At 43.7% G+C, this 23825-nt stretch overlaps 1 protein-coding gene across 6 annotated transcripts in view; it reads left to right on the top strand.

Annotated features, from left to right (window-relative positions):
* The window catches only part of NCOA7 (nuclear receptor coactivator 7), a 105452-nt gene extending 83527 nt beyond the window's left edge, over window positions 1-21925 (top strand). For all 6 annotated transcript variants that reach the window (XM_076333533.1, XM_076333537.1, XM_076333538.1 and 3 more), the window contains 6 exons: window positions 5425-5572; window positions 16614-16739; window positions 17217-17369; window positions 17912-18007; window positions 18679-18752; window positions 19665-21925. In XM_076333533.1, the coding sequence (XP_076189648.1) occupies window positions 5425-5572; window positions 16614-16739; window positions 17217-17369; window positions 17912-18007; window positions 18679-18752; window positions 19665-19800 (733 nt within the window). In that variant the 3' untranslated portion in view covers window positions 19801-21925. The remainder of the gene's footprint in view (window positions 1-5424; window positions 5573-16613; window positions 16740-17216; window positions 17370-17911; window positions 18008-18678; window positions 18753-19664) is intronic.
* The last annotated feature ends 1900 nt before the right edge of the window (window positions 21926-23825 follow it).

Consider the following 23825-nt stretch of genomic DNA (forward strand, 5'->3'; position numbering starts at 1 on the left):
TTACACTGATTTTATCACTTTGCTGTCACGATCTTTATGTCATGTTTTGTACTCTCCAAAATCAGTTTTCTACTGAATTTATCTCCTTCACGATAAACTTTTCTTTTTACATTTGTTTTGTGCCCCGTGTGTGTGTGTTACTATGAAGGTCTTTGTAAGCATATTCACCTTCCTTTTAATCTGGCTACAGCTGGGTAGGGATCCCTCTTTAATCAATGTTCCGTCTTTCATTTTTGATTTGTGTCTCCTAGGTTGGGTGGTTGGTTTTTTTTTTTTTTTTTTTTTAAGAAAAAGAGTTTCCTGTTACCATCTTTCCCTTTTGAATAATTTCTTTCTGGGGTGATTAACTTCAGATTTGTGAAGTTGTTTCTTTCCAAGTATTTTATGTTTTATTATGTTTCTCTGTTAGTGCATGACACACTCATAAGCATGTGATCACCAAAACAACTATTGAGTTCTAGGATAAATTTCCTTGCAGCTGTCAAGTTGGCTGTAAGAGTATTCCTCAAGCAGTGGTTTTTCAATTTAAAAATAGTCTCAAATTTTTTTCAATTTGGTAGCTTGGAAATACCACCATCGCATAATGTTATAATTTTATTAACAGAGAAGGGATGCTCTGCATCCCCTTTCTGAATGACCTCACTTCTACAGTCACCTATTTCTTATTTTATGCTGCTGCTTCTTAAATCTGGAGTGTCTGGATTTATTTAGCATCTGTCCATGGTAGAGGAAAACTTAGTTATGGACTACTTAAACTGAGCATATACAGGTCCGTGGGGCCTGACAGGAAATACTCTGAGTGTACTGAGGAATTTGGTTGATGTTATTGCAAGGCTGCTTTCTATCATCCTTTAAAAGGTTATGATCATTGGGAGAGGTCCTTAATAATTGGAAAAACAAATACTGCAACCATCTTCAGAAAAAACGAGGGGGATCTGTGAGAGCACAGGGCAGTCAGCTTCACCTCGGTCCCTGGGAAGATTATGAAGCATGTCCTTATGGACACCATTTCCAAGCACATGGAGGGCAAGAAGTGATCAGGAACAGCTATCATAGATTTACCAAGGGCAAATTTTTTTTCTACCACCCAGATAACTTTTCTGTTTGGGATGACTAGCTCTGTGAAAAAGGGGAGAGCAAGGGATTGTTGTTTTACCATGACCTTATTAAGGCTTTCAACACTAACTTCCATAGTATCCTTATAGCCAAATTGGAGAGATGTGACCTGGACAGGTAGACTACCAGGTGGGTGAAAAACTGACTGGACCATTGGGCTCAAAGGGTTGATAGCTACTCTGAGTGGCAGCCAGGTGCAAGTGGTATTCCTTGGGGACTGGTACTGTTTAATGCCTTCATCAGCGACACGGACACTGGGACAGAATACACCTTTGTCATTTCGGGGGATGATGCCAAATTTGAGGAGTGTTCATATATTGGAGGGCAGGGCTGCTGTTCAGAGGGACCTCAACACAGAGGAATGGGCTGACAGAAATGTCAGGATGTTCAGAAATGTTCAGAGAAGGCAAATGCGAAGTTGTGCACCTGGGGTGGAGCAGCCCCTGCAGTGGAACAGTCTGGGGATGGGTGGCCTGGGGAGCAGCTCTGCAGAAAAGGAGCTCTGGAAGTTGAGAGCAAACTCAACCTAAGTCAGCGGTGTGTCTTTGCAGTAATGAAGGCTTCACTTCTTGCTGGCCTGCGTAAGGAAGAGCATAGCCAACAGCTTGGGTGGTGGTTATTCCCCTCTTCCTTTTGGATATGTGGTTAAAAAAGGTGGGGGGCGGGGGGGGGGGAAGAGAGGGGGGAAAAAAAAAAGTAGGATGGCACCAGACCCTTCTCAGATCACATGCTGCATGTGTTGGAGGAAATTGTGATTAGATAGAAGAGAAGAACAACATGAGACTGGTTATGTATGGAACAGGTTGCATGGAGAGGTTGCAGAATCTCTGTTGGAGATTTTCACAACTGCAAATGGACAAGACTGTGCAACCTCCTCTAACTTGGAAGTTAGCTCTGCTATAAACAGAAGTTGGCCTAGGTGATCTCCAGAGGTGCCTTACAACCTAAGTACATTCTGCGATTCTGAGATGAGAGTATGCTGCTCTCCTCCACCCACCTGCATGAACGTGCTTTCAAACTGGTCTTGGCCAGACAGCAGCAACCACTGGTTTTATTGTTCTTTCATAGGGATTTGTAGGAATTAAGTACTTAGCTGTCCAGACTAGGACTACTGCACATAAAATACACAGTGCTCAAGTTAAATGTCTCTTTCAGTTAAAACTCACATTAGTTAGCAAAGAGATGATCATACTGCTCTTTCTGAAGCCTCTGTGAACAAGTGAAGAGGAACGGGGCATGCTGAGTGGCACCTATTGATGTCGGAAAACTTCTGCAGTTAGAAGAAAAGGTCTTGACTAAAATGAGATGATAGAGCTTTTAGAAGGGCCTTCCATAGTTCACTGGTTTTAGATCTATGCAAACTTGTACGGAATTGTGTGGCCTCTCACAAAGAAGGGGGGAACCCTTGGCAGTGGGAGTGTTGACCCTCTTTTAGCCTTTTCCAGGCAATTATTGGCGAGAATGATCCCAAAGACTGATTGTTTGCACAGTACTACCTTGATCTCGTGTGTGTGTGTGTGTTGCTGCAGAGGAACGAACAGCAGCTAAAATTTTTACTTTGATATCAACATTAGCTACCTTACTTGTTCTTGATGAAGGGAGGCTGCCGATGCCTCAGGAACTAGTGTTGGGTGTTCACAAATTTAGGACAATTGTACTAAAACTGTATTTGGTTGTATATATTTGTCCTGGTTTCGGCTGGGATAGGGTTAATTTTCTTCCTAGTAGCTGGTACAGTGCTGGGTTTTGGATTTAGTATGAGAATAATGTTGGTAACACACCGATGTTTTAGTTGTTGCTAGGTAATGCTTACACTAGTCAAGGGCTTTTCAGCTTCTCATGCTCTACCCACTGAGAAGGCTGGAGGTGCACGAGAAGCTGGGAGGGGGCCCAGCCAGGACAGCTGACCCAAACTGGCCAAAGGGACATTCCATACCATGTGACGTCATGCTCAGTACATAAACTGGGGGAAAGCTGGCCGGGGGGGGCACTGCTCAGGGACTGGCTGGGCATCAGTCGGCGGGTGGTAGAAAATTGCATTGTGCATCACTTGCTTTGTATATTCTTTTTTTATTATTATTATTATTATTATTATTATTATTATTATTATTATTACTATTTTATTTTATTTCAATTATTAAACTGTTCTTATCTCAACCCACGAGTTTTCTCACTTTTACTCTTCCGATTCTCTCCCCCATCCCACTGGGGTAGGGGGGAGTGAGCAAGCAGCTGCGTGGTGCTCAGTTGCCAGCTGAGGTTAAACTACGACAGTCCTTTTTGGCGTCCAACGTGGGGCACGAAGGGTTTGAGATAACAACAGATTAACCAGAGCGCATTAAGGAATTTATATCTGTTAACAGTTGCGGGTCACAATATTTATTCATCTGTTCTCGATATTAGATATCTCTATATCTGATCTGCATCATGCTCTTTTTTTTGCTGTACATGTTAAAGATTAGTGTTGGTTTTTGCAGTTTGCTGTGGTGTGCAGTGATTAGTGATGTTTTGCCTGAGACCTTGAACTTAATCTGGTATTTGAGCTTTATGCTGAAGCCATTACTGTACTTTGGGTACCACTTCGTGGAGACAATTAGCAATTATAGTTCTTCCTCTGAGAGGCTTTTTATGGAGGAAATACAGAATGGCAGCATTGCTGCTTTCTTCTGTGATGTTTCCTCCTTCATTACAGTAACTTTTCAGTATCTTGAACATCCTTGGGTAGTTAAGATACTTCTATTGGTATTTCTTGGGAACATTGTTTCAGTTTTGTCTAAGGTTAATAAGCAATTTAAGAATATCATCCAGAGATCTGCCCCAAGGCTGGATAGTTATGAGCACCAGGGTGTGTGGGATAGCATGAGCAAGTACCTAAGACAATATTAAAAATGTTTCACAGGTACAGTTCTTATTTGATAACAAAAATTTAAATTCTGCTAGAACATGTTAGCCATGCACCACAGAAGTGTTTGTGAATGAGCAAAGGAGAAGAGAAAAAAAACGATGGCAATGCTAATTTGTTCCTTTTTCATGGTTAAGAGGATGTTTCCATGATGAAGCAAAGTCAATCCTTTGTTCTTTCTGAGGGTAGTGGAAATTGGATCCAAATTTCTTGAGGCCTAAGTGGGTCAAACCCCTCCAAATATCTCACTTTGACTGTGAATTAGTGTAGCTGTCATGAGCGGGCAACAATTTCACAGCTGTCAGTTTATGCAGTTATAACTGACATCAGACTCTAGCCCTCGTTGGTAGGAGTACAGAACAAAAAATGTAGACTTGATTGGAAAAATCTCTGGAATTATACTAATGACCCTGAACAGAATCCAACAGTGCTGAAATGGTGTTTTAAGATTATTTGTGCATATACATATAAATCCAAGTAACTTGAAATAATGGGGGAAAATGTCTAAATTTCTCTATTTTTCTTGGTTTGTATTGATCAAGTAATTGCCGGACAAAACTTTCTGGTGAATAACTGGAGAAAGATCCAATGTCATAAGTACTTACTATCTTTCTATCTGCCCTCTTTAATTAGGGTTTAATTTTTTTTTTTTTGCTGGCAATTCAACTTCTTGTACAGTAGATCCACTATCATATTCCTGTTTGAAATTGAATGTGTTCATTTTAACTTTTAATATACTACATAAATTCCTTCTTTAGAAATTGTTTCACTGTTTGTTATGGATGTTGTCAAAGAACATCTCTTTAAAGACAGTGTTTGAGAGCTGATGACATTTATGGAAGGGCATATACTCCTGGTACTATATCATTAGCAAAGCTGTCAGTAACTGCTTATTTTCATTATGCTAACAGAATGAAGACTTGTTTTGTTGTTAGTCTCTATAACTTTTAGAGGGCAGCTAGAAATGTAGTGTAGACTTTACATATCTTACATATCTGTGATATCTTATGGCTTGGTTTATGCAGGAGGTCAAACTAAATAGTTAAAGTGAGGGTTTTCTTTTATGGACTTAACTTTTGTGAGTATGATCTAACACCAAACAACTTGTCGTCTTAATATGAATCGTGTGGGACTGGACAAGCTACTTAGTTTTTCCATGATGCTTTGGCTGTGTGTATAGCAAAGGGAGGAAAAAAAATATTGTGGGGACGGAAAGCAGAGAAACCTTGAAATGCTTCAGGCTGTGAGGTGGAAGGAGCCTTGTGTGGTATGCGAGGATGGAAGTACTCAGGTGTCCTATTTATGGTTGTCCCTTCTTTGTCATTGGGCAAAACCTCAGTACTACATGACAATGCTGTGTTCATGGACCACTGCACAACGGTTGTCTCCTCCTCTTCCGTTTACAGGGTGGATCACTTGTACACATTTTTTGTTCAGTGGTCACCAGAAATATATGGGAAAGATGCCAAAGAGCAAGGCTTTGTCGTGGTAGAAAAGGAGGAGCTTGACATGATAGACAACTTCTTCAGTGAGCCCACTACTAAAAGCTGGGAGGTGAGTGCTTTCTGCCATTGTATGAAGCACGTGCGTATCAAGTGTGCATCCCCTGTTAAGAATCTCAGCACTTGCTCTTTTGATCATTTTTATGGTGTTTCTTTATAATGCTTGCTGCTTCATACAGAAGTCTCCTCAAGGCTTGTATCTGTCTTACAAATGTACTCATATTCCTTCAGTCCTCCTTTCTTCTCTCCCTAGAAAGAGCAGGCAAACAACTGGGAGCTCTGTGGTGTGCAGCCTGCAGAAGTTGTGTAAATATTTTGGTTATGTGATGTTAGCCTTTTGCAAAACTATACAGGTGTATGTTGTCAGCATTGCTAAATTCGTGGTGTGCTTATATGCTACAAATAAAACCTCCAAAATGTATATGTACACGTAAACACCAACAGACTGCTGTGTGCTGGTTGAAATGGGTCGGTATGTGATGTTGTGCCATACCGTTGCTTCTCAGGTACACGCAGCAATACTGTTTAAATATCAGTTGTAAGATGGATAGGTTTTAGACTGGGACTTTGGCTTTTTCATATGGGGGCTTTTGCAATCTGTTTTAACTACTTGGCAGGCCTGTGTTTGTTATCTATCTCTTGTGCATACAAAGCCTAGTTTCTAAGGGAAATAAGCTCGCACACAATTTTAATGATATTTCTGAATGCTGAAGCACTTGCTGTGCTAAGGATATGGGTTAAATTAAAAAATTGGTAAATCCCTAAGTGGGAAATATCTTGATGGTGATTTAAAAAGTGATCTGATTCTTTGTCTTAAACATAAACTTGTTTTGAAAATTCTACTGCCCTCTTTTTTTTAAAGTATTTCTATCTTCAGACTATATTGTCCTGTTCAGAAGTGGAGCTCGGGAGTGGGGCTTGTCATTTGAAATGTAGCAACATCACCTCTAATCCCAAATAGCTTTTATTTTTACAGTTTTGTAATTTCTTAATGTTGGTGCTTTGAATTGCAAGATGAAAAAAAAAAAAAGTCTTCGTTCCTTGTTTTGCTCAGAGGTGAGTGCAGTCATATATTGCACTAGGTTTCACTGTTCAGTTGTTATTTGCATGCCATTTTCATAAAACCAAAATGAAGGAGGAGGGCCAGTGATCCGAAGAACAGAGGTGGGAGGGATCTGGCCACACTGGGAGCTTTTCTCTCATTGTTTTGTTTAAAAATGTATTGGGAGAAGAATTAGCTGGAAACAGCTTCTTAAAGGTGTGTCTCTCTTATTTGTAATATATTCAAGCTTTACAAATTTAAAGTAGGTCTGCCAGGAAATCTCTATTGAAAGTCCAAATTTGGGCATGATTACTGTGAAAGTTTCACTCTCCCTTGTGGGGAAACAGAAAGTGTGACTGTAGAGAAGCATATAAGCAATTTTATCACAGCGTGCCATGGGCAGTAGCTGTCTGTCATGCTTGTGGGCGAGAGCTCTTGCCACTAGAGCGGGGAAGTGCAGTGGATGCTGCGAAATAAAGAGGTAGATGATGAAAGGGAAACAAATGCCTTGGAATTTTCGAGTTCTTTACTGTGCCAGACCTGACCAGGAGGAACCTTTTGTGAAGGTATGTTGAACTGTGTCCCTGTCTGAACGGCATGGATCTGATACAGCACTTCTGTCCTAGTAAAAAATGTGCTCCGTATTCAGATGAATTTTAACAGGGTATTTCCACCCTAGGTAGCTTGCTTTCTCAGTCCCATAAAATCTTTAAAAGATTTTGTAGATCCAGTGGTAGTGGTTGATTCTTTTCGTCTGTTTCTGCTTTTGTGTGGTCTGTAAATATCTGATCTTGCAGATATCCTTTTTTTGCAGTTGTTGACTCTGAACTTTATTCAAATGTGTGCTTCAGTTATAGACTGAACAGGTATCTATGCAGTGAAGAGGGGGGCTTGTCTATCTTTGGAGTTGATTTGCAATTTACAGCTGTGTTAATAGATTTTCTGTGGTTGCCTATGTCTGAGTTTGGTTGCATTTTGCTACAGATACCTATTGCTGGTTGATTTACTGTGATACTTCCCCCCCCCCCCCCCCCCCCCCCCGGGGGGGAGACTATTCCTAGAAAATAGTCTTTGAAAGAGGAATTGATACTTTTGATATAATACGAAAAAGGTGTTCCTTCAAAAAAAATAAAGTTATGGCCTGGGAGATGAGGAGGGAAGGAAAACCATTTAGGAGGTGGAAAAAGAGCAAGGATAAAAGGAAAGACTGTTTTCCTTTAACAGTTTGTTGGTCTTTTTTAAATTGATCTTAATTTTGTCATGCAAACCTTCCCTGAAATTGGCCATATGAAAAATTTTCCAGCACAGGATTCTCTGCAGTCTCAGAAGTCCCAGGACTAGATCCCACTGAGCCTGGGCTGGAGGGACAGGATGTAGCTGTACAGCTCTTCAGTATCACCGGCAGGAATACCTGTACTGCCCAGGTGCACAGGGGCACGTAACAAAGTTAATTCTGCAGGCTGGATTTTGCCTTGTGGTGATCCTTCCCGTCTTTTCCTAACCTCACTGTGTGTGTTGGGGCACCAGTGCCCAGATGCCCTGCTCGGGACGGCTGCCCTGTGCTCAGCTCCAGGCGTCTGCAGGTGAATGCAGGCTGGATGTACGTGCGTGCAGCGGACGTGTTGCTCGTGTCCCACTGCAGAAGCTAGGTGTGACTGACAGTATTAGGGCTGTGTCCTACCCGTGGTGAACTCCTCACCAGCCCTGGTCTTCATGAAAAGCTCCTTCTCTGTGCTTTGTAGTGTGGTTAAATCTGCAGCTGGAGTCAGTCCAGCGGATTTGTTTTCTCGCCTGTGGGGCAGGTGTGTGTAGGACCTCCAGGCACTTCTTGGCAACTGTCTCGACTTCGACAGCTTCTGCAAGTTCAAGCAGTGATCGTGAAGGTGTGGAGGAGTTATGCAAAACTTTATCCCTGTGTAAAGTGAAAGTCGTTTGAAAGCCCTATTTGCAGGGAGGTGTGTGGCAGTGGCGCAGTGTGCTCTGCAGCCACATCTTGAGGTTCCTGCTCCAAGGTAAGACCTCTGTGGTGATACGCTCATGGAAGGAAGGCAGTATAAGGTTTCCTGTTTGTTTTGTAGTTAGGCCTCCTTGCTTCCCCTTTTCTTTCTCATCAGCCCCATTTCTGAGCTCTTGCTGTTACTTCCTGTTTGCCATGGTGGCACTGAGCCTCAGCTAAAGCCCCACTGCCAGGCACAGTGTGCCTCGTGTCCTGGTTTCGGCTGGGATAATTTTCTTCCTAGTAGCTGGTACAGTGCTGTGTTTTGGATTTAGTATGAGAATAATGTTGATAACACACCGATGTTTTAGTTGTTGCTAAGCAGTGCTTACACTAGTCAAGGGCTTTTCAGCTTCTCATGCCCTGCCAGTGAGAAGCTGGGAGGGGGCCCAGCCAGGACAGCTGACCCAAATTGGCCAAAGGGATATTCCATACCATGCAACGTCATGCTCAGTATATAAACTGGGGGGAGTTGGCCGGGGCACAGTGACCGCTGCTCAGGAGCTGGCTGGGCATCGGTTGGCAGGTGGTGAGCAATTGCACTGTGCATCGCTTCTTTTGTATATTCTTTTATCATTATTATTACTATTATTTTCCCTTCCTTTTCTGTCCTGTTAAACTGTCTTTATCTCAACCGATGAATTTTACTTTTTTTTTTTCCCCTGATTCTCTCCCCCATCCCACTGGGGGTGGGGGGGTGAGCGAATGGCTGTGTGGTGTTTAGCTGCCTGCCGGGTTAAACCACAACAGTCCTTTTGGCACCCAACGTGGGGCACGAAGGGCTGAGATAACAACAGATCTGACCAGACCGTGTGAAGGCAAACTTGTTATAAGCATTCATTATATTGGTTTAATAGTCGCTGGTCACAACGTTGATTAATTTGCTCTCAGAGCTGCCGTGCTTGCTCTCAGAGGTGTGTTATGTAACCCCGTACTTGCCGTGTATGTTCCCTGTTGTGCTGACTGCCGCCTCTGGGAGCTGGATATCATTTTGCTGCACTGTGTAACACTACTGGCTTATGATATGATAAAATTATTGGTCATGAGACTAGTTTTTGTATTTGTACATATGTATTTGTACTTGGCATTGCTGTCATCTCCGTACTTCGGGAGCCACTTTTCAGAAACTATTAGTAATTACACTCTTCACCTTTTCTCCTCGGGGAACCAATCTATGGGGGAGACAGAGGGGGACACTTTCCCCCACTCCTTCACCTTCCCTTTCTCCTTCAGGCTAGTTACAACAGCTCTTGAGAATTTTGAATATCCTTGGGATGTTCAAACCAGCATGTTCCTATTGCTGTGTCTCCTGAATGTGTTTCAGGTCTTGTTTAAGGTTAAACAATTATTTATGAATACCATCCAGAGATCAACCCCCGTGACAGGCGCTGCAGCTACTCCAACCCTGGCGACAGGCATTGTGGCTGAACTAGAGAACCAACCCGTGCTGGTATCAGTCGCCCCTATACACAAGAAGAAATACACAAGAAAATCAACTCGTTTAGTAAGGGATGAAGATGAACCAGGGCCATCATGAGAACAGGAGGAGGAAGAGGCAGAACCCATAAATGCGATGGTAACCACCTGATCCCTATCCCTGAGTGAGCTGCGAGATATGCAAAAAGATTTCAGTCGTCATCCAGGTGAGCACGTTGTCACCTGGCTGCTCCGATGCTGAGATAACGGGGCCAGTAGCCTGGAATTAAAGGTAGGGAAGCCAAGCAGCTGGGATCCTTTTCCAGGGAAGGGGGCATTGACAAAGTGATTGGAAAAGGGACACAAGCCCTCAGCCTCTGGAGGCGACTCCTGTCAAGCGTGAAGGAAAGGTATCCCTTCAAGAAAGATGTTATATGTCACCCAGGCAAGTGGACCACCACGCAGAGAGGTATCCAGTACCTGAGGGAATTAGCCGTGCTGGAGGTGACTTATGATGACCTGGACAACAAGCAGTTATCCAGAGATCCAGATGAAATCAGGTGCACATGACCCATGTGGTGGAAGTTTGTACGGAGTGCACCATCATCACATGCCAACTCATTGGCAGTAATGACCTGGAAAGATGGGAAGGGACAAATGGTTGGTGAACTGGCTGGCCAACTCCGGCAATGCAAAGAGAGTCTCTCTTCCTCCCTACGGGCCTGAGTCTCGGCTGTGGAGAAACTGTCCCGGGAGTTCCAGAGATTCAAAGAGGATATGTCTTACTCCCCACCTGTATGGACCAGTATCTCGGCCATTAGGAGTAAGTGTCCCTCTGCTCAAAGAGAGAGGATATAGTGGGTACACACCACGGGCCACCCTGTGGTTTTACCTATGTGACCACAGAGAGGACATGAGGAAGTGGGATGGAAAATCTACCTCGACCCTAGAGGCACAGGTATGTGAGTTGCAAGGAAAAACAATCACAAAAGGGGGTTCTCCAAGGAAAATTGCTGCTCCAGTTTCCAGTGGGCAGTTCCCCAGACAGAGTAGAAGGGCTGATCCTACTTCCGATATTAATAAAGGGACTTTTGATTCGCATTTACAGGAAGTGAGTAATGAATACTATGACCAGGACTAGAGGGGCCCTGCCTCTAGCCAGGTGGAGGAAAGGGACAGCTGGGTTTACTGGACTGTGTGGATTCAGTGGCCTGGCACATCGGACCCACAGGAGTATAAGGCTCTAGTGGACACCGGTGCACAGTGTACCCTAATGCCATCAAGCTATATAGGGGCAGAACCCATCTGTATTTCTGGGGTGATGGGGGGATCCCAACAACTAACTGTATTGGAAGCCGAAGTGAGTCTAACTGGGAATGAGTGGCAAAAGCACCCCATTGAGACTGGCCCAGAGGCTCCGTGCATCCTTGGCATAGACTACCTCAGGGGAGGGTATTTCAGGGACCCAAAAGGGTACCGGTGGGCTTTTGGTCTAGCTGCCTTGGAGGCGGAGGAAATTAAACAGCTCTCCACCCTGCCTGGTCTCTTGAAGGACCCTTCTATTGTGGGGTTGCTGAGGGCCAAAGAAAAATGGGTGCCAATTGCTACCACAACGGTGCACTGGCAGCAATATCGTACCAACAGAGACTCCCCGATTCCCATTCATGAGCTGATTCGTCGACTGGAGAGCCAAGGAGTGATCAGCAAGACTCGCCCACCCTTTAACAGTCCCATATGGCCAGTGTGAAAGTCTAATGGAGAGTGGAGACTAACAGCAGACTATCGTGGCCTGAATGAAGTCACACAGCTGCTGAGTGCTGCCATGCCGGACATGCTAGAACTTCAATACGAACTGGAGTCAAAGGCAGCCAAGTGGTATGCCACAATTGATATCGCTAATGCGTTTTTCTCAATCCCTTTGGCAGCAGAGTGCAGGTCACGGTTTGCTTTCACTTGGAGGGGCGTTCAGTACACCTGGAACCGACTGCCCCAGGGGTGGAAACACAGCCCTACCATTTGCCATGGACTGATCCAGACTGCACTGGAACAGGGTGGAGCTCCAGAACACCTGCAATACATTGATGACATCATTGTGTGGGGCAACACAGCAGAAGAAGTTTTTGAGAAAGGGAAGAAAATAGTGCAAATCCTTCTGAAGGACGGTTTTGCCATAAAACAAAGTAAGTTCAAGGGACCTGCACAGGAGATCCAATTTTTAGGAATAAAATGGCAAGATGGATGTTGTCAGATCCCAATGGATGTGATCAACAAAATAACAGCCTTGTCTCCACCCACTAGCAAAAAGGAAACACAAGCTTTCTTAGGCGTTGTGGGTTTTTGGAGAATGCATATTCCAAATTACAGTCTGATTGTAAGCCCTCTCTATCAAGTGACCCGAAAGAAGAATGATTTCAAATGGGGCCCTGAGCAATGACAAGCCTTTGAACAAATTAAACAAGAGATAGCTCATGCAGTAGCCCTGGGGCCAGTCCGGGCAGGGCAAGATGTAAAAAAATGTGCTTTACATCGCAGCCAGGGAGAATGGCCCTACCTGGAGCTTCTGGCAGAAAGCAGCAGGGGAGACTCGAGGTCGACCCCTCGGGTTTTGGAGCCGGGGATACAGAGGACCCGAGGCCCGCTGTACTCCAACTGAAAGAGATACTGGCAGCATATGAAGGGGTTCGAGCTGCTTCGGAAGTGGTTGGTACTGAAGCACAGCTCCTCCTGGCACCCCGACTGCCGGTGCTGGGCTGGATGTTCAGAGGGAGGGTCCCCTGTACACATCATGCAACTGATGCTACATGGAGTAAGTGGGTTGCACTGATCACACAACGGGCTCGAATAGGAAACCCCAGTCGCCCAGGAATCTTGGAAGTGATTATGGACTGGCCAGAAGGCAAAGATTTCGGAATATCACCAGAGGAGGAGGTGACGCGTGCTGAGGAGGCCCAACTGTATAATAAACTACCAGAAAATGAGAAGCAATATGCCCTGTTCACTGATGGGTCCTGTCGTCTTGTGGGAAAGCATCGGAGGTGGAAAGCTGCTGTGTGGAGTCCTATGCGACAAGTTGTAGAAACTGCTGAAGGAGAAGGTGAATCGAGCCAATCTGCAGAAATAAAGGCCATCCAGCTGGCTTTAGACATTGCTGACCGAGAAAAGTGGCCAGTGCTCTGTCTCTATACTGACTCATGGATGGTGGCAAATGTCCTGTGGGGGTGGTTGCAGCAATGGAAGCAGAGCAACTGGCAGCGCAGAGGCAAACCCATCTGGGCTGCCGCATTGTGGCAAGATATTGCTGCCCAGGTGGAGAACCTGGTTGTAAAAGTCCGTCACGTAGATGCTGACGTACCCAAGAGTCGGGCCACTGAAGAACATCAAAACAACCAGCAGGTGGATCAGGCTGCTAAGACTGAAGTGGCTCAGGTGGATCTGGACTGGCAACATAAGGGTGAATTATTTATAGCTCGGTGGGCCCATGACACCTCAGGCCACTAAGGAAGAGATGCAACATACAGATGGGCTCATGATCGAGGGGTGGACTTGACCATGGACACTATTGCGCAGGTTATCCATGAATGCGAAACATGCGCTGCAATCAAGCAAGCCAAGCGGTTAAAGCCTCTTTGGTATGGAGGATGGTGGCTGAAATGTAAATATGGGGAGGCCTGGCAGATCGATTATATCACACTCCCACAAACCCGCCAAGGCAAGCGCCACGTGCTTACAATGGTGGAGGCAACCACCGGATGGCTGGAAACATATCCCGTGCCCCATGCCACCGCCCGGAACACTATCCTGGGCCTTGAAAAGCAAGTCCTATGGCGACATGGCACCCCAGAAAGAATTGAGTCAGACAACGGGACTCATTTCCGAAACAACCTCATAGACACCTGGGCCAAAGAGCACGGCATTGAGTGGGTGTATCACATCCCCCATCATGCACCAGCCTCTGGGAAAATTGAACAATATAATGGACTGATAAAGACTACACTGAGAGCAATGGGTGCTGGGATGTTCAAACATTGGGATACGCATTTAGCAAAAGCCACCTGGTTAGTCAACACCAGGGGATCTGCCAATCGAGCAGACCCTGCCCAGTCAAAACTTTTACGTACTGTGGAAGGGGATGAAGTCCCTGTAGTGCACATAAAAAAGAATATGCTGAGGAAGACAGTCTGGGTTATTCCTGCCTTGGGCAAAGACAAACCCATCCGTAGGATTGCTTTTGCTCAAGGACCTGGGTGCACCTGGTGGATAATGCGGAAGGATGGAGAAGTCTGTATGTGTACCTCAACGGGATTTGGTTTTGGGTGAGAATAGCCAATGAATTAAATTGTACGATGTTAATTGCTATATAATACTCTATATCATCACTTCTATGGTTGCTACATGCCATATCAACAGTATTACAGTAAGAATCAACTAGATTAATGAAGAATGAATTTTGATGAAACCGAGCAAAGTGCAGCGGTGATGGAACCAAAACTGGCTTCAGCATGCAACAATGCAACACCACACATCATCTCTCCTGCCCTAAAGGACTGTTATGACAGGTGGAGCCCAAAGTCATGGACTAAATGAACTCAATGAACATTTTATAGGGATAGCCCATAGAATAAGGGAATGATATCTGTGTTTATATATCAAAAGATGGGAAAAGTGGTGGTGATTAATTGGAATGTATTGGAAAGTGTGGGGACTTGGGCATGATGTAGATGGTATAGAATAAGGGGTGGATACTGTCCTGGTTTCACCTGGGATAGAGTTAGTTGTCTTTCTAGTAGCTGGTACAGTACTGTGTTTTGGATTTAGGATGAGAATAACATTGATAACACACTGATGTTTTGGTTGTTGCTGAGCAGTGCTTAAATTAAGTCAAGGACTTTCACCTTCTCATGCCCTGCCAGTGAGAAGCTGGGAGGGGGCCCAGCCAGGACAGCTGACCCAAACTGGCCAAAGGGACATTCCATACCATGTGACGTCATGCTCAGTATATAAACTGGGGGGAGTTGGCCGGGGGAGGGGTGACCGCTGCTCAGGAGCTGGCTGGGCATCAGTCGGCAGGTGGTGAGCAGTTGCATTGTGCATCGCTTCTTTTGTATATTCTTTTATCATTACTATTATTATTTACCCTTCCTTTTCTGTCCTATTAAACTGTCTTTATCTCAACCCATGGATTTTACTCTTTTTTCTTTTTCCCCTGATTCTCTCCCCCATCCCACTGGGGGTGGGGGGGTGAGTGAAGGGCTGTGTGGTATTCAGCTGCCTGCCGGGTTAAACCACAATACTCATCTCGTCTCCCGCTGCTGTGCGGAGCCAAGGCTCCTGTCACTCGCTAAGCGCCCCGAGCTGCACTGAATGGTTAGCAGCTTTCCAGCTGTGCCAGATGATGCTCTCTGCCAGCCAGGAGGCCAAGCACCCCAGCAGCAACTTGTCAGGAGCCAGGACACCCTGGCTGCTGCCGCTGAGGAGTGAGGCAGCGACGGCCCCTCTGCGGTAAGCTCCAGGCACCATGGGTGCTGCCAGCCTGGGAGCTCCTGCCCTGTGCCACGTTTGGGCCCGTTTCTGCCCATGCTGTGTGGGGTTCAGAGTTTGTCCCCTGTCTCTCTCAGCACCTCTTAGGCGGCTGAGTCCTTTCATAGACAAGTATTAAGCATATGGACTTGCATTCTCATTTTATTTTCCATATGGGAAAAGGTAGTGTGGCTTACCTGTAGTTGCTGGAGAGAAGTCTGTGCTTTGTTTTATAAGTATTTAAATTTAAACCTGACATTAGAAATACTTACGTGGACTCACCTTTTAAAATACTACAACGTGCTCTTTTTATAAAGTCTTAAGCAAAGGAATAAACAGAAGTTTCCAAAGAGCTGTTTGATCATTTGCAACTAAGAATGTATTTTATAAAGGCCTTGACACTCAGAATGAGTATTTCCAAGAACTTATGTAAACTGGATGCTCAAAATCTTACTCAGTACATTTCCTACAAGACAGAACTTCAAAATATCTGTTCAAGTTGATTTACGTTTTTACTTCTTTGCTATATTCATTCTGTTTCAGTTTGTATGCACAAAACCATGTCTGAGTCAGTAAAGAAAACCAGGAAAAAGCTGCTGTTTTAATAAAGAGAAGTGAAATTTTAAACTTTCGTATTCTCATGCATTAGCACCTGAGAAAATAATTAATGTACTCAGCTAGCTGCATGAGAAAAAACAAAGAAGCTTCTGTGTCCTCCTCATTTAGACTCCCACAAGACATCTAGTTCAGATGTGTGTAGTGTGCCTCAAAAGAAGCAGCTGCACTTTAGCCTTCTGGCTTGGGACCAAGTATGTCTGAGACGGACCACATGATGTCACCTGGTTACCTCAATGTTTATTAATCCCAAAAGACTCTACAGCTGTGGGAGGTCACCCGGGCGTGAAGAAATTCTGGCTGTGCTGTCGCAAAGACACCTTGCCAGTTGAGAATTTCCCCATTTGGTTAAGGCTGCCTGTGCTTGATACAACCATCCCATACTGTGGTTTTGCTCCACGCAGCGTAACAGCTGAGGAATATGTTGTTTTAAATTAATTTGCTTCAACAGAGGATTGACAGCATAAGAGCTATGCTTTAGGTTGGACACTTGTTCTCTTGCTTCAGATCATTACTGTAGAAGAAGCAAAACGACGAAAGAGCGTTTGCAGTTACTATGAAGAAGATGACGATGATACTTTGCCTGTCTTAAAGCATCACAGTGCCCTCCTAGAGAATATGCACATAGAGCAGGTATGACTAGAAAAACCTCGTTTCCCTGTTAGCTGTGGTGCTGTCTCTGCTGAGTGTGGGACATTCTGCCTTCTGGAGGCAATGCCAATGCTTTTTAAGACTTTGTAAAGTACTTAGTGTGTTGGAGTGTCCTTGTGCAGGGTCCTGTTTGCTGCAGCACTGGCTCACCTGGAAAGTGTATTTCTGTGTTTTGCGACTCTGGAGTTTGAGTTGTGATGTTGAGGACTGGCAACTCTTTCAGTGCTCGGAGAGGGGGTGCCAGTTTTGAAATCTCTCACAGGTGATGTGAATGCAGACAGTCGGGCTCAGAGTACAAGGCCACATGTATGTGGCAGAAGTGTTAAGCTGCTGGCATCAGCTGCTCCCTTGACAGCCATTTTTTGGCTCAGAAGCCCCTGCAGAAAGGGAATAGCGTGGGGCACCACCTGTCACCCAACCTGTTGAATATGTAACCATTTCCCCCTGTTCATTGCCTAGCTTGCCCGGCGCTTGCCCGCACGAGTGCAGGGATATCCGTGGCGGCTTGCGTACAGTACACTGGAGCATGGGACTAGCCTGAAGACTCTGTACCGTAAATCGGCATCTCTCGACAGTCCAGTTCTCCTTGTCATCAAGGATATGGACAACCAGGTAAGGAGTGCTTGTTCTGCGGGGGTTGGACTGAAAGGGCAATATTACAAAAAGTGATCAATATAAAGTACTAGTCATACCGTGAAGTGACATTATACCAAAATAAGACATTGGTGTTTTCTTTTATATTTCTACTGCTTAAACTAAACTTACAGGCAGGAAAGTACATCAGCACTTCTAGAAATACCTGCCCCCAGCTTCATAACTGCAATGAGTGCTCCTTTTAATAGTGCCTGTGGAAGTATCTTCCTTAGGTATCTCAGTTAACGAGCTGTCACAAATAACGCCTCTGTGGAGGTCTAGTACTTCCGTAGCTCCTAGAGTCGGCATTCCTGTTGCCATTGTTGTCATCTGGCTTTTAACTTGCAGGATACAAAAGATTTGTAGGAGTACTTGCTCATCTGATGTACTTTACTAGTTGGTTCTTCTAATATGAAATGCCATCTCAGTTGTTCTTTAGAAAGTATTTTGAAATGTTTGGATTTTTTTTTCTCTAGTTTTGCACTGTCCTCAAAAGTAGTTTAATCATTTTATTCTGACAGATATTTGGAGCATATGCTACACATCCCTTCAGGTTTAGTGACCATTACTATGGCACTGGTGAAACATTCCTCTACACATTCAGTCCAAATTTCAAGGTACGTGGGTGTTCACTTTCTCAAATAAGATTTTTGGGTTCCACTTCTGAAACATTTACGAGATTTTTATGAAGACAGCATATTTGAGTTTAGAAGATGTGCCAGCTGTTGATGAATGCAGTTAATCACTCATTGCTTCAATGCAATGCTTTAAACAAAAGTGGCTGTGATTATCTGAAGTGCTGAGAGGACAGTCTGTAAGGGTGAGGAGAGGGTTTTAAGTGGATGGAAGGGGGAAGCAGGGAGGAGTACGAAGTAGACTGTCAAAGACTCACCTTGGAAGGCAGTGATACCAAGAATAGGGTATGATTTCACATGTGCTTAGGATCACAGTGACGCAAACCAGAGATAAGAGTGCTACTGAAATACCCCTTAATGTTCATGGCTTATGCATTTTTCAATGTTGAACACATTGTTCCTTTTTAACAGAATGCCTGTTGATGTAGAGATTGAAGCAGAATTTTAAAAAGGATTGGGGTGTCTTGTTCATAGTTTTAAATATGTATTGTTCCTTTACTTTCTACCTGTTACCTCTTCCTCCTCTCCCTTCAAGAAAAAAATAAAATATGACCACACCAAAAAATATCTGCTAAGAGTCAGTCCCCAGTAGTTTTAGAGTACAAGAATCCTCACAGTCCAAATATATTTGGGTTTTTTTTCCCCTCCCTCAGGTATTCAAATGGAGTGGAGAGAACACCTACTTCATCAACGGAGACACCAGCTCTCTGGAGCTCGGAGGTGGAGGGTGAGTGAAAGTTTGGTTTTTCAAATCAGGTAGTGTTTTTTGTTTTTTTTTTTTAATGAGAATAGGGACAATGCTAGTTGCAAAAAACCCTAATCAGTAAAATGGCTGAACTCACTTTTAGTAAACTGTTTAGAGCAGATACCTCAGCAATCTGATTTCTGTTATAGTCCCAGAGCAATTTCCGTTCTTAGAGTGACTGATGTTGGGCAATTAAATTTTTTTTTTTTTTTGAGATCAGGAAAAAAACATGTTTTGGGTAGATACATGTCTCTTTGCTGAAGAGGTTTGCTACTGGAAGATAATCTCTAATGGCAGTTTTGCCAGCAGCTTCTAAGGTTTCTCACATGGTCCTTATTAAATTGTCATTATTCTGTTGCTACACAGAGCAAGGATACAGACAGTGCTTAATCGGGTCCTAAATTTCAAAGGCCAGTGGGTGTGAAATCAAGGGCTAAGACTATACGACTAACTAAAGCTGACTGCAGGCTGCACCACAGGACATCTGGGCATGGTTTGCATTGAGTGTGTAATTGGGAGGAGCACTCCTCCTCCTCCTAAACCAGAAGGGGCCGTGTTCACATCCAAACAGCCAGGGAAGGGGACCCTGACGTCTGCGCCCTGGTGTCGGTCACAGCCACAGCTGGCAGTGCAAACAGCCAAATGGCACGGGGCGGCCACGGCCGCACGCTCGGTCCTGCGCTCTGCCCCACTTGCTGGCGCAAACAAAAGCGAGGGGACTGCTCCGCGAGCTTCTTGGCAAGTGCTTTGCCAGGATTGAGCTCTTCACATTCGGTCTAAGAGATCCTCAGAATTACCTAGATTCCTCCATATCGCTACTCTGGTTGTTTCTACAGCTTCCAGTATTTTCACTATTACATACAACCTGAAATTTGTCATGTGTTTCCTTTTTAGTGGCCGGTTTGGCTTATGGTTGGATGCAGATTTGTATCACGGGCGAAGCAACTCCTGCAGCACCTTCAATAATGACATCTTATCTAAAAAAGAAGATTTCATAATACAAGATGTAGAAGTATGGACATTTGAATGAAGTACCGACTGCCTTAAGGACTGGATCCATTAGGCACTTAAACGCTAACTAGAAGGTGCAGGCTGCCTCACAAGGTTACACACTTTTTCCTCAAGTTTGTACCGGAGCATGACTACGCAAAAAAAAAAACCCAAGAAAAAACAGAGCTGGTTTTGAGAGGCAGTAAGAGACAGAACAGTAAGAGATCAGTCTGAAGTGGTTTTTACTTCCTCCTCCAACATTGCTCCATCGAAGATATGATGCTTATGAAAACATTCATGGTGTATAAGTTGAAAACTTCTTCTGTAACTGTGAAAAATATCCTGTGGGAAAACTGTATCTAGTACATTCCATGTGTATTTATGTTTAACGTACAAATGCTAACCAAAAATAAAAGGTTACTTTACCAAAATCTACAGCATACTGTTTGCCATGGAAAAAAATCAGAAACAGGTGTACACAGCACTTAAGGGAACATGTTTTTAAAATCTTCTTATTTATTGTTATTGTATAGCAGATTTTTTTTTTTGTAAATGTATTAGCTATGAGTTTTTTTCTTTTAATGTTTCAAATCTAAATTTGCTAAATAATTACTATTCAGCTAGGTTTCTTATGCATTGGCATTTATTCTGAATCAATTTATTTGATTTCTGAAGTTAATTTTTGTATTTTATTTTGTAAATGGGGTTTGGTTTTCATTTTACCCTGATTAGAGGGTTTGTTTTCTGGCAGAAACACTTGAGTGCATAATTCTGTTTTGGTTTTTTTCTGAGACGAGGGAGAAGGTGGATAGTGCTTCTTATTAACTCTGCTGCCACATTCCTCTTAATAGATTATTATTTTGGCAGCGTATGGAGACACTGGGCAAACTGCCACCTGGTATAGACTGTATCAGCTGTGTTGCAGTCAAAAGAATTGGGACAGCATGCTCTGAGCATCTGCCCTAATATTATTTGACTGTTTACAAAGGACATTTCTAAGAGAGGATTGTTTTTCTGTATCATCACCAAATGATTCAAAATAAGCCACCCACTGTGCTTTTATGAGCACTTCTCTACAAATTGAAGAATAACTGCTTTGTTAAGGAGAAAATACAATTGAGATTTAGAGAAGAATGCTATTTCCCTAACAGGCCAGGTCATGTTAGCATAATACTTGTTTTCTTAGTAATTATCCATATGATTTGCTTCCCGAAAAAGACTTGAAGCAACAGGCTGGCTTAGGATTTGACAGGCAACTAAATATTCTTCTTTGTTTTTCATGAAATAATCAGATACTTTTCCCCCCTCCCCCCTCAACACTGAAAAGAAAAGACTGCATGTTACAAAATGAAAATTTTGGTAAATAGAGAGAGCGTGACAGAGGACTGGCAATCTTCACTGTTTGCTAGAGAATTCTGCTTTCCCATTACGCTGTGGTTTTGTTTACACAATCCAGACCCAACCAACATTAGGACGCTGTTCTGCCCTTAGACTCGAATGTGTCATGGTCCTGAGAAAGGTGGGTTTTAGAAACAGTAGTGTGCTTCCATGCATTAAACAGTACAGTCTAATTTTGGAATATTACCAAGTAATACAACTAATTTAGTTACTGTTCTTCCCTTTTTGAATAGATTAAAAAAAAAAAAAAGCGGCCAAGTGGTTTTCTCTCAAAAGCACTACTAAATCTTAATCCTGCACAGAAATTTCACAGTCTAAAAGCCAATGCTATATACAGTAAGCCTGTAAGACACTGCACGTGAGCTTTTCACACTTCCCTTTTATGTGGTCTACTACAGCCATAAATAAAGTTCATATTGGTAATGCTGTAAAATATTTTGGAAGCTGCTAACAGCGTAATGCTTTGAAGATACCAGGAATATCTAATACTCTTCGCTCTTTTAAACGGTGGCAGACCACTTAATAGTTAAGGGAAAAAAAAAAAAAAACTACAAACCAAGTTCAACATTTCACATATGTTTCACTATTGCTACCTACAACTTACTCCATTATATTATCCTTGTCAGAGCATATCTAAACGCTGTGGTCTATACTCAAAACAGTGTTCAATCAAAATTCTGTGACCCTTGAAACTATGAATATTGAATATATGTAATGCAGTGCTATCACAATATTTTCAATAAAGGAATTTATGCATTCAGAAGCTTCTTACAGATGTTTTCTCTTTTATTCACAAACTTTAGTACATTTTAAAGACGGAAGGATGCAGCTTTAGTTACAGGTTATGCTGACAAATACCTACGCCTCCCTTCAAAAAGAATTCCAGCAATATCGTATTTCAGAAACATGGCTAAGAAGTTGGGGGTTTTTGTCTTTTGTTTTGTTTCGTTCTTTTTTCTTGTGTGGTATGGCATCTCCAAAAAGAGACGTGTTTTGAGTTCACTCAAAGACAGACTGTGACAAGGGGGTAAGAAATACCAGTAATCCTGTTCCGGTTTAACAGTAGTTTAACTAGTAGTTCTCGTTGCTTCTCTCAGCTGTAGTGAATGACATGTATTCCCTCATTGTTTTTGACCATCCTGGTCCCAGAAGTCAAAAGTCTGTGTACATCGTTTTTGTACGCACCCTTGTTACGTTTCTAAAGTCTTCATGTGTTTTTCTTTCTGTCCGAGCAAGACAAAGGCATACAATGTCTTAGAAGTACTTGAGTTTTGCCTTTATTGGTTTTATGGTATACAGAGGTGGCATTAAGAAAAAAAAAACTACGGTTACGCATGAAAGGGAACAAGTATGCTATCTGTGAACCTTGCTCTGAGTGCAATGGCAGTAAGAATTTTCTTAAGAGGAAAATTACGGTCACTAGTAATTTTTCTCTCAGAGGGAGAACAAAAGCTTGCTCTTGCAACACGAAGCATACGTACTTTAGTGGTACGTGGATAAAGATTTCTGATTCAGGACAGTGTTGAAATGCTCATTCACAGCAAGGCTTGTAGGCGCCCGCCTAAGTGCAGATGTTCAATTTGGTGCTGGTTTCAGTGCAGTTTTTGCACCGGATGTTTTGTACAAAGCTGGCTTTAGAGCAAAGTAAAACCCATTACTTTCAGAATAATCCTCGTGTGTAAACTTTCAAGATTTCACTTGCCTGTTTGTAGCAGAGAAAAGGAGCGGGTTAGCTCGCTGCAAAGGGATTGCCTCGCGCTCTGCAGGTCAGCAATTGCTGGCAAATGAGCTTCTTTGAGTAGAATAGCTATGTCCTACTTGTACAAGCACAGCTCTCTTGCTCTGAAAGAAATGCATTTTTGAAAAATCTCATTCTAAATTTTGCAACTCGTTACCACGAGTTAGGTGGTGGTAGCTCCTAACTACGGCCTGTTGTCTGTGGAACAAGTACTTTGTGCCATTTGGGCTGCGTGAAGAACATAAACATTGAAATTCTGTGGTCAGAGATTCTGCAGCTCTGCAACTCTAGTCTAATGAAGAGTGCAAGCCATTTAAAATACAAATTCTTAAGAACACATTTTTAGAAATTGAAGGTTAGCTACCACTTAGAAATACCCTCCGGTAGCGTCGGAAGCGGTTGATAACGCTGAGGGTGGTGAAGCACTGGCACAGGTTGCCCAGAGAGGTGGTGGCTGCCCCATCCCTGGAAACATTCAAGGTGGGGTTGGACGGGGCCCTGAGCAACCTGATCTAGTTGAAGATGCCCCTGCCCACGGCAGGGGGGTTGGGCTAGGTGACCTTTAGAGGTCCCTTCCGCCCCAAACCATTCTATGATTGATTCTATGAATTGGATGAGCTCAGAATGCATTCACTTAATTTTATTCCCAGTTTGTACCTTTTGTTTTTTTTTTTTTTTTAAGCGAAAACTCATGGTGAGCAGACTTCATGTATTTTTATCGAGGCTTCAGCGTGCGGCTGGAGGTTTGCGTCAAGCCGGCGGCGGCATTCAGTGCCCCACAGGCGCAGAACCGGGCCGCGTCAGGGGTGGATCAGCGGCTGCAGCCGTGCCTGACTGAGCTGTGCGTACGGCTTCGTTGAGAGGAAAGTTTCCGAGGCCGGGGTTCCTTCGGGGCGCGGCGGCGCCGTGAGCGGCCATACCGCCGGCAA

The sequence above is a fragment of the Aptenodytes patagonicus genome, chromosome 3 (genome assembly GCF_965638725.1).
Source record: "Aptenodytes patagonicus chromosome 3, bAptPat1.pri.cur, whole genome shotgun sequence".
Taxonomy (NCBI): domain Eukaryota; kingdom Metazoa; phylum Chordata; class Aves; order Sphenisciformes; family Spheniscidae; genus Aptenodytes; species Aptenodytes patagonicus.